General features: G+C 40.8%; 1 protein-coding gene across 1 annotated transcript in view; it reads left to right on the top strand.

The window, feature by feature from the left end:
• LOC120637459 (nephrin) overlaps positions 1-12,058 on the top strand; it is a 537,044-nt gene extending 524,986 nt beyond the window's left edge. The window contains exons 16-17 of the mRNA XM_039909312.1: positions 2,531-2,604; positions 7,490-12,058. Of these exons, the coding sequence (XP_039765246.1) occupies positions 2,531-2,604; positions 7,490-7,657 (242 nt within the window). The 3' untranslated portion in view covers positions 7,658-12,058. The remainder of the gene's footprint in view (positions 1-2,530; positions 2,605-7,489) is intronic.

Here is a 12,058-nt window from a genome sequence, read left to right as displayed (position 1 = left end):
CAGCTTATTGCACTGTTTGCCGCTATACTGCGGTGGATGATACCATAAAAATTAATTTGAACAACCGAATCCAAAACCTACAAAGTAAACTGCCCCATTGCTCTCGTAGTCAGCGAGATCGAGGGCTAACTGCAATACGATTTAAACTGTGCATCTAATACCGAATAAACAAATTGGCTCAGTAAATTGACAAGTGGCTTACCTTTATTTACCCTATAAATTCCGATTTCTACGACGTTTTCGAAATTAGACCCCAAAAGTCACGTATGGTGCGTTTGCTTGCAACTGCACCTTAAGTGACCTTTGGGGTCCCTTTGCATGCTACAAACATTCCCAGTTAGTTTGACTAATTGATCATTACCAGAGCACGATTCTGACAGGACTTCGAGACGAAAGCCAGATCTCTCGAAACTTTTATGTAGGATTCCGGATCCAGCCTGGGAGAGCGAGGCTGCAAAGCGGTTCTAGTGCTTAAAGGACATAAACCTACACAAAAATATAATTTCGTGTAACCCTATATGAATAAAGCTAAGTTACAGTAAAATTGAGTGAGTATACTGTTTGAGCGTTGTACATGCATCGTTCGCCTCGCAACCTCGCACATCCAGAGAGCAGCCTTACGCCTTACGGTATCGCCCACTGCGCGAGGTAATGCCTTCACCGCAAGTGACACCGCTCCATTTTCCAGTTGACTAACGTTACCTCCTTCCCGATAGTCACGTTGTGCCCGTGACGAATTCCTTAAATTTGTCACACGACTTGCTCTGGTATAGCATACAACAAAAAACCCAACCAAGTTTGTTGTGGGCTCTGCTTAGGCCAGGGCGCATTTGCAACCCTAGCTTTATTTTCAAGTCAATGAATGTACTTTTCACCATTACCTCACAACAATGATACCATACTTGTATGTGTGTGTGTGTGTGATAGGTCTACTTGAATAAAACATTTTTCAATTAGAATTTCTATTTGCAAGGATCATAGTTTAAACTGAAATATTTTCTTGTATTAATACATTGTAGTGATTGCTTGCAACTGCACCCCGGTAACAATTCAGATTTTTTGTAAGATTAAAAACCTCATGACTAGGCACCCTTTGTGTGTCTCTATTGCATTCCATATACCGCATACATTAAAGTAACACAATTTGTTTCCCCGATAACGTGGGCGGGCATAACCAGCTTGTTACAAAATCGTATAATTTCAAAACAATTATTTAAAAGTCATATTACCTGCGTAATTTCAAATTGTTCCTTGGTAGTAAATGATTCAACGCAAACACAACAATTATTACTATCCAGGCCACATTTAATTAATCACTAGAATCTAAAGTAAGACGCGGTTCAAAGATTTATAGAGTCTCGAGACGAGCACGTAGGTGCCGTGCTCCGAGTAGCAAGTAATTAGGATCAGTCCTGCACGTATCGTGCTCGCCGTCTAATGATAACCGTGACGCTGCACTCCGGCCGTCACAATTAATTATTTGTCCCACTGCCGCACCCGCCGCCCTGCCCCCGGATCAATCAAGATTCCTTCCCTTATCCCGGGAAATCTCCTTACATCACCCTTGTCTGTATTCCGAAAAAACTATTCCATTTCAAACGCTAATTGCTTGTCGTCCTCGGGGATTTACCTGTCCTCGGCAAAAAATAACGACCAAAGACTTTTGTTTTATAAGTAAATAACAGTAAAATAAAAATGCTACACGGTCATAATTATTCAAAGAATACATTTATTTGTTTAATTCATGTTATCTATATTTCAGAACATTTGGTTCAATTATATAGTCGAGTCGGTTTAAATGAGCTCTAAAGAGTAAACTTAACGTACTAAAGCTACATAGAAGAACAATCTTGAAGCAACTCCTGTTGAAATATAAGTAAATAAGTGAAAACGTTGAGTGATACTGCCGCGGCACGCTCCAGCGCGCTACAAGTGCTGCAAAGTTTTATCTTAGCCTGTCATGCGCCTGCCATGCGCCTGTCACGTTCCCGGCGGCGCTGATGTAACTGGACATTTGATTCTAGATTATTTTGCGAGATTCCATATTGCCACTTTTATTCGAGGAATATTTACGGTTTGCAGGAACATTGTAAACACTTCTGCTGCAATAAACATTCTGCTATTCTATTTGACGTTTTTTTCCTAGTCATTATTTTTCCAATCACACGTCACCAATCGCAGAGCTCGGTCCCGTTATTGTTTCTCGAATTTCGCAAGATATTTATAGAGCGCTGCTAGGCCGGGATTGGCCATGTCCAATTACTTATTCGTCCGGTCCCGGCTTACGTCTCTCTCGGTCGAACCGCTCATTAATCAATCTTTTTTCTGCGGCGGGCGAGAGCCCCGCGTGCAGCGGGAAGCTGAAGATTTATGCAGCCTTCGCCGGCCGCAGGCGCGCCGCTACCGCGAGCGACGCGCTCACCAATTTAGCCATTAATCCTAGACTCCCGCACGGTGACACCGCTTTCAACAACAAATATAAATGTCGAGTTATCATCTGCTTTAACTTAACTTTTGTGACTTGTTTCAGGTGAAACGTCCAGCGCGCCGTGCTTGGCGGCCTCGTCGCCCGGACGGACGGCACCGGCGCCGCTCACCACACCGGTAACATTTCTCGGGCGTATATTTGTACACTAATCTCTTTCGTACAGATTTAATGCCATACAATATTTAAATTTCTGCGATAGCCTATAAAACGTTCTTAAACTTTTTAAATATAAAGTAGACTTATCGAGCATAATGGGTACGGGTCGAGCTCAATTCGAGTTCGCAATAACATTCCAATTGAACACTAAGCCTCGGGGCGAGGAGAGGATCGTAAAAGCGTCCTCGTGTCATATAAACCTATAAGTCCGTGAGCGGAATCACGAGTGCCGCGATTTTATCCCGCGTCAGTCAGTTTATGTTTGCCGATCTGCGGCGCGGCGGTATCTTTATTGCGGTCACTCAATAACTCGGCTTTATGTCGCCGCCGATAGCCGATAATATTTCCTAAGAGTCCCGAAGGAGCGGCGCGTCGTGCCCGCGGGAAGCTGTTCTCACGCCGCCCCGCCGGGTCCCCCGGGGAATCGGGGGAAATGGTCCTCTTTTATATTTTAAGATATTACATATTGTCTGTCGCTTCAATTTTTGAACTCACCAGATGGATTCCTTCGGCAATATGCTGACAGCGACCATCATATTTTTCATAAAAATTTATTGGTTCGATGCGATCTGTGACTTTGTGTGATTTTGTACTTGCGGGCTTTCGAGTTAGGGTTGGTTAGTTCTCGAACGTTGTTTTCTTATTTTCTTAAGGAGCTGTAAGAATCTATCGGCGCGGTATAATTTCGCATTTTCAATCTGTATCCATGTGTCGCCTCAGCCCGCCGCGCGGTTCACCTCTCGTAGCAGAAACTTCTCCAGGCGCCAAGTCTGCGGCTGTTTCAAATTATAATATTTACCGACTCAAAACCGCACCGTATTAATTCGCTGCCAAATTAAATATTTCGACATCGTCTTCATATTATACTTTATCGAGTTTGCACGTTACTTTGGCAACTCCTCATCAAACAGAAACGTCGAACTCCTGTTAACTAAGTTGGGGGCAAGTTAGGGGCCGATAAAGCGTAAAACGAGTGTAAATTTAACAGCAACTCGTCTGACGCACAGCCAGCGAAGGTTAATCGCTGATAGCCTATCGTTGAAACTTCGAAATGAGCTCCGACCGCTTCGGGTTATGTCTTTGTCTCATCAAAGGGCATTCTGCTTTTACCATCTTGATGAGTATAAGCTTTTATTGTATTATTGGAAGATTCGATAGTTTGGTATAAAATTTTGATACATTCTAAGATTGTTTGGCTATCGGGAAAATACGACGTATACTTCAGGAAGTGCTTAAGAACTAATGGATTTTTTAGCATCTTTCTTCCATTGAACTGCAACAATAGGCTCAGCACCGTTACATAACTGTTGATATCCCAAGAACCATTGTGACGTCATTTGCTTTATTGTTTCTAGTAGGTACGCACCACAAAATCCTACAATTTTTTTCTAGAATATCAATTTTCGCTCCACATTATATTATATGATTTAATTTAAAACAAATAGGTCATCTCATCACGTGTGCTTGCAATCTGGCACTGGTTTAAATAAAAAAGGTTTTAACGATTTTAAACAGCAATTCGAATATTTGACTAGTTTTTTGGATACCGCAGATTTACCCGAGTAAAATAAGAGTATATAAATGCTATATTAAATATTATATGTAATATATGTAAATGATATTAATGATATTGATAATGAGTACGCGTCGAGTGGCAACCCGTAGTGCACTGTCCTAGTTATGGCCATGAGGCTCGACGATTGCGTAAACTGCTGACGGGGCAGTGTACGGTACACGCAGTGGCCCGAACATATATGTACATATAAAAAAATATATATAAATCGCTGTATTATACCCCGTCGCAGTTATAACCCCTCGATAAAACAAACCAACCAAGATAAAAGAATGGTAAAATCTTCTGCGTTCGCATTAAAACGCCAAACTGCAGTGTAAGTGCTACAAGTGCGCTATTTATCTCACACCGCGCGTGATAAATCGTCGAGTGTAAAGAATATACAGTGGAATTGATTTGTGCTTCCAATATCCCAGTTAGCAGCGCCGCTCATATTGCCAGCGCACCAGATCACGCGCCGCTCCACACTAAAATGCATCTGGCCGCTACACCCCGCCCCACCTCCGCCCGCCGGCAGTAACTCTGCCCCGCCGTGGCGTAAATCTTAGTTCAGTGCTAATATTTCGCACACACACCGCCAGCCGCGGCGACGCGACACCGCGATGTAAAACTTTAATCCCTTGCAGTGACATCTCAATCTAGAGCCTAGTAAATGACCTCCCATTCCTACCCTCAGGGGTGACTCCAAATGCAATGTACAGCTCCTTTTTCAATACCTTTATTAGACTATTTCATTCTATATTTACTAGTAAGTCGGTTGTGATTACTGATACATTAGTTTTTAGTGAATGGGCGACAGTTGAACTTCATAAAAATACGTACGAATTGGGATAGTTACGATAGGGATTATTTTAAATTGTTTTCCAAGAATTTTAAACCCGCTTGCCACTTGGAAAAGACGCGATACATCCAAAATTAAATTAAAAATAGCAGCAATGCAATCAAAACTACTTGGAACATAATTAATCAGGAGACGGGAAGAGCAACACCACGAAATAACTTGAAACTTATGTGTCGATAATAAAGCCTTAACAACAGATTTCGAGGTGGCTACTGCTTTTGAAACCTTCTGTACCAACATTCCGGTCTCCACAACAGAATCATTCAACTCTTCATCAGATATGGCTCTCTCTCTATTAAAGGAAAATGTGCCTGAGTGTAACCATTCCTTTAAATTCAGGCATGTTAGTGGCTCTGACGTTATTAAAGCCTTTAAATTATTAATTAATAAACATTCTGCTATTCTCGTTTATCTGTATATTATTTCTGTGTATTATATTCAGAACAATATTCATCAGCTGTCTTAGTACCCATAACACAAGCTACGCTTACTTTGGGGCTAGGTGGCGATGTGTGTATTGTCGTAATATATTTATTTATTTATTTATTTTATTTATATTTGAAGCCTGGGAGGAGTCACGTGATGCACTTGGTGTGTTCTGTGACTTATCTAAGGCGTTTGATTGTGTTCAACACGAAACGTTGGTTAGGAAACTACACCACTATGGAATTCAAGGTGTAGCTCTAGACTTAATGAGTAACTATCTACGCGATAAATTAACGGAAAAAAAACGAAGAGTATTAAATTCACACTACCGAATGTTAAACAAGTAAAAACCATTGTACAACTTAATAATGAGGAGTTGGATTTGGTGGATACGACAATCTTTTTAGGAATAACTTTAGATGCTAAGCTTCAATAGGGCCACATATAAATAATTTAGCGAACAGACTTAGTTCTGCAGCATACGCGGTAAAAAAGATTCGTCATATGACAAACATAGAAACTGCTAGGCTTGTGTATTTTAGTTATTTTCACAGCATTATGTCCTATAGCATTAATTATGGGGTAACGCTGCTGATATAGATTCTATTTCGTCCTGCAGAAAAGGGCTCTTCATGATATTAAAGATACAGGACATGAATAGTAACTGTGTATTCGTTTGACTATTATTTTCTTCTTTCGTCGTTGTAATCTCAACTGAATGTCATTCAAAATTCAAAACTTGGTGTAGGTCTCGCGAAATGGGATCTTCTTATTATCTAAAGATAAATAAAACAAGACAGGCGTAAGTCGGGACGGAATTCCAATGGCTCGACTGTGGCCGGAAACGGCAGCTTATTCAGCAGATGTAGCGATAAGTAAACTAATTGCTATATCCCCGTAAACCGCGCGCCGACGTCCAGCGTCCAGTGTCGGCCACTCTGTCACATTGAATTAACCGCGCCCATACTTTCCGCCCGCCCTTGAACAACTGAAAACTTAATCATAACGAATGTTTTCAGATTCTTTGATAAATTAATGTAGTTACGTTTTTCTAGCTGCTCACTTGGCAGCGGTGTTCATCCGTACGTAAACATTAATTAGGATATTAGTCAGGATCATCATCGTCATCAACAGCCCACAAGCGTCCACTGCTGAACATAGGCCTTTCCAAGAGCGCGCCACCACACACGGTCCTCCGCCTTTCTCATCCAGCCGCTTCCAGACACCTTTTTAAGGTCACCTGTTCAGCGGGCTGGAGGTCGTCCCACACTGCGATTACCGATTCGCGGTCTCCACTCTAGAACACATGTGCCCCAACGGCCATCGTGACCTTGGTTCTTCTACGGATTTCATCGTTTCGAATTCTATCCCGAAGAGAGACTCCCACATAGCTCGCTCCATAGCGCGTTGCGCGACTTTGAATTTGTGGATCAGGTCGACTGTCAGTGTCCACGTCTCGGCTCCATATGTCATTACAGGCAGGACACACTCGTTAAAGACTTTCGTCTTGAGGCATTGGGGTATCTGCAAATCGAAGACTTGACGCAGTTTACCAAAAGCGGCCCAGCCCAACTGAACGTTTGTTTCACGCCCTAACTAAGCGACAAACAACTTGACTTTCGGCACCGAGTTAGTTGTAAACACGGAGAGTAACATACTTCTTTTATCCCAAAAACGGTTCCCACGGGATTTGTAAAAACCGTAATAAACGCGGACGAAGAACGTCATAGAGCTAGTCATTAGTATTATTGAAATGTAATCATAATTTTATCACTTTGGGCACTGCTTTCGAAGGTATGAATTTGACAACCGATAAATTAGATTATAAACTTTCCTTAAAGCAACTCAGGAACTTCCTGTTGTATTAGCGCGGTCACCTTATATTGGGATTCCTTTTAATAGCGGATTCATACGGTGTGATTTTAGTTGAGCAACACATCTGTTGCTCAACAGAATATTGACAACGTTGAATAATTCGAATGGAGCATTTTCGTGTTGTTGACAGGCGAGCGGCGCGGCCGGCGCGTCGTGGCCGTGGGGCGCGCGCGGCGGCGCGGCGGGCGCGGCGCTGGGCCGCAGCACGTCGGCGTCGCTGCGGCCGGCGCCCGACCTCAGCGTGGACGCCATCACGGAGAAGCTGCTGGACAACCGCATCCCGGAGTCCTGCGTGTGAGCCGCGCCTCGCACCGGAGAGCCGGCGAGATTTATAAGTGCATCTATCTGGGTCAGTGTTCTACCGATTTAGTACTGTGGGCGCTATTTTGAAAATTATTAAAAATTTTTTTCATTGTTTACACCCATATAGCAGAGAGAAGCTCCTTCATAAGAAAAACCTTACAATTTTGTTTTACGTTTAGAGTGCGAAGTGTGAGATTTTATACCTACCTAAGATTGCCAGTACGGTTTTCCAGTACTGTCACTAAATGGCTATTCTTTTATACAATATGAATAGAAGTTAACTTTCACGTGATTGAATAAGTAAATGTAGGTAGAAAATCTCACTGTTCCGAACAGTTTTTATAAAAATTTGAAGTGCAATAAAAATCAACATGTACCTACACACCCATCAATCCAAAATTCAACGAAATATAGTTTTATCGTTAAAGTTGAAACTAAATTCAAAATTATAACGAAATCAGTGTTTACAGTATTTTCAACCACAGTCAGTTGTAATTCTTAACAAAAGGTATGTAAGCCAGAGATTTGCCACTTCAAGTCTGGCAGACTCCTTGCTCTCTGACTCGTAAGTCAGTCCCGAAGTTGTCGTAGTTTTATTTCCGTCGGCCGGTGTGAAAGCCGCGAGGCTCTCGCGCCTCTAATTAACCGTCTGCCTCCTTCGCGACCCTCGACCGACTCGACTACCATTGTGCTTGACGGGGTCGCTCGAAGGTGAAGTACGTGGCAGTCTCCGCGACTTGCTCGACTTTTGTGAGGCCATTCCAGCGAATACAAACACGTGGAGTGTGGACACAATACGGACGGACTTTGATAGGCTCCATTTAGCTTGTTCGCCGATCACACGTTGTCACGCCGAACAGGCCGTTCCTTCTTTGTCCTATGTAAATGTTGTAGCTAACGCCATCTTGCGGTCATTCATTGTGTGACTCGGATAAGAAGAATATTCGGTTTAAGTGATAGGTACGTTTTTTTTTATTTTTTCAATGTCCTCTTAGGTCAAACTATAATACTATAATTACTGACAGTTAATATATAATTCATGTTTCGAGCCTCGAGTGTATCTATCTATGTTAATAAAGTTAAGATAAGATGAAAACGTTTCCAATAGCAGTGAGGATGGAAAACCGTGAAATGTAGCATATACATCCGTTTGCAGTACCTTCGATGCTCATGATATGAGTGACATGTGAAACCTTGCAATGTTTATTTTTCATAAAAGGTGAAACATGTAAATTATTATTGTTATTTTCCACTAACGCCAATGAGGCGTATGCATCACTCGGGGAACGAAGGCGTGAACTTTTTCTGTATAATTTCTGTCTAAACCTATAGAATATTGTTACGAGCTCTTGCTTGAACCGATTATTCTGTACCTAATTAATGTTAATTCGAAGACTAAGATAAATTAAATAAAATGATCTATCTGTTATTTCGTTTAGATAAATCCTGTGATGTATATAGTAGGTTGTAAGCGACTGAGTCTTTGCCACTTTTTTACATGTCTAACTGATTTGTCCAATAACAATAGATAGACGGTCATTAATATTTTGCCTGTGTAAATAAACTTCGTTTCTTCTCCCGTGATATGCTGACCGCACACCCGTCCCCACACCCGTCCGCACACGCCGCGGAGGCACAGGCCTACTTCGAATGATGAGTTCAAAATATGCGAACGAGACTCCGCAAAGCTGTGAAATTCTGTCAACCTGCTTGGCCCACCGTTTAACATTTTGGCCACTTTCATCCATAGTTGCATTATATCGAATCAGTTCTAAGCTACTCAAAACAAAAGTGCCAATGTCGTGTGGGTGGTGCGTGATGTGCCCTGATTCTCTATAACGTTTGAAGACGTAATCTGTGACATAAAATTCTAGTTTGTGAAGTGACTGAACTGAAGAGATGTTTCATACCTACACTTTGAAGAGTGCGGTAGCAATGTTATGGAGATCTGGATGGGCGTGCGACCAGCTCTAATGTGTAAGGTCGGCTCGAGAGTGCTCGCTCGACTGCTGGCGCGTAGGAAGCGGAGTGGTGAAACACGGTAATATCTATTTCTAAATTTCTGCGTTATTCTTTCTGTTTGTTTTTGTATGTACTTTGATCGCCCAATTTGAGGGGCTTATTTGATTCGGTGGACTTCTGTTAAGTAACTTCTTCAATAATACAAATAATTGAGACTAGATTGCATAAATCGTTTAAGTTTTGGGCTGTATATATGTGTATTATGTTGTATTCCATAACATGCAAACGATTATCAAAAATAAATGCTACTTACAATGAACTGTTACAAACTAAAATATACGTACTGTGAAGTCGTGGGGGAATGGGAAAAGAACGGATCGGTCCTTTGCCTGACTTTTAAATACTTATGCAGGCGAACTTTGTAGTGCCTTTTGAAATTGGTTTTTGTTAAAAGTATTTTATTTCACACGACGCGACGCCCGCAGCAAGTCGCCAAGTGTTGTAACTACTCATACTCAAACACTCGAAGTTTCATCTTACAAGATTTCTTTCCCCTTCGATGCAGTGATTTCTAACATTTCTTTTTCCGAGAACCTCCTGCGTAGTTCATTCCGCGCTAAGTATAAAACTTTATTTATCTCGCGAATTTTCATTTCAACAGACCTTATGTTTTTCCAGCACTTCTAGTCTAACACTATTCAAGAACTTCTGTGACTTCAATAACAGTGATGTCGGCCAACCTACACTGACTTATGATCGAGAGTTCTGATATGCTTTGAACGAATCTAAAACAGATAGGATTACATACTGATGTTTTCTTCGGGTTCTTATGAAAACTATTACTATTATGTACCAAAATCTGAACCGACAGGCTGTTTATTATATAGAGAAGCTGTTCATTACATAATGATGCTTCTTTTCCATCAAAGGATGTATTTTTTTGAGTTATTCAAAGAGTTTGTAATAGTTTTGTTTAGGTTTGAGATTGTGTTTCACTACTTCACTTCACTACCTGTATAGGATACTGGCGAACCTGTGTGATCGTGTACAGAGTTTGTGGCGGCGGTGAACCTACACTATAAGATGTATTTCTACATATCTGGACATCATAATGTTCAATATTTACTTCTACATATCTGGACATCATATGATTTACAAAATAGTACTTCTATTAGTATAAGTAAGAACTAGTACTGTAAGCATTCACTGACTTTCTATTATATTGCAAACCTCGCTATTGGTATGGTTGCCACTCGTGGCTAAGCTGATTCTTTAAAAATCAGGTCACGTCCTAAGGAAATTACAAAAATACGAACTTAGCGAATATTTTCTGAGCTAAATAAATCATTTCCTGTACCAATATTTTAATATTCCATTTTTTAAACGAAGAAACGATATATCTTTTAATTATAACTTTGTGCCTAGGTACGTATTTACTTAAATTTAGGCATTTAAGTAAATAAGTATTTTACAAAATAAGATACGATATCATTCCTCTTATCAAATTGATTACAAAATGTTGTAACCTTATTACGTTTGCTCCGGTACTCGTGAGGCAAACAAATCTGGATGACCTTTCCTAGATCCACCCCAAAGAGACATTTTCGCTAAGGTTTATTATTGTAATGCATAGGTCAGCTATTCATACTGAGAAATGAAATGGTTTTTTTCCCTTTTTACTTCCCTACATAATCATGATTGTTGTGATATTTATTGAAATTATTGTTATAAGATTATTATTATTTGTCATTGATACGAGTGTGTTTTATAAGTTGTATTTCGCGTGGCCCGGAGGGACTTGAACAACTGATATGTCTCCTGGGGTAAGTCTTTCAATATAAATGTTTAGCCACATAACAATCGAATACTCTGAGCAACATATACCGGGTGTGAAAAGAATAAAAAGTTTGGATAGGTCACGTTTATGGCAGTGATCGATTCTATGTAAATACTCCTAGAAGAAAGTTTTGATTTTCTGTACATAATGTAACAAGTTGTCTGCTACAAAGATTTAAATCGTACATATGCTCTTGCCTTACTGGTTTAAAACGTACTTGCTGTGAAGTGCGTGAACTCACTTAGGTATATATGAATACTGCACGTCAAGTTGCCTATTATTGCACACGTAGTTCTTTAAAATGAAGTCTAATCCGATCCTCAGACGATTTACAGTAAATCCTAGAGCAGTGCTGTCGCCAGCGCATATCTACGATTGAATTCTTGGGTCCGCACCACAGCACAGCACATCGCCGTCGAGCTTTGTCCCTCATCGACCGACTGACCTTTGTGAACAGTAGGATAATGTCTGATAGGTAACTAAGTAGCTGTAAGCGATTTGTTAATATAAAGTTTAAACAAACAACTCGAAGAGTTCGCGCTAAGTACTGTTGACTTATTTATTTTGGACGAGATTAAAGGTTGTCTTGGAAGTACA

This window comes from Pararge aegeria, chromosome 3 (genome assembly GCF_905163445.1).
Source record: "Pararge aegeria chromosome 3, ilParAegt1.1, whole genome shotgun sequence".
Lineage (NCBI taxonomy): Eukaryota > Metazoa > Arthropoda > Insecta > Lepidoptera > Nymphalidae > Pararge > Pararge aegeria.
Note: the sequence above shows the minus strand (reverse complement) of the source record. Positions and strands in the feature narration are given on the sequence as shown.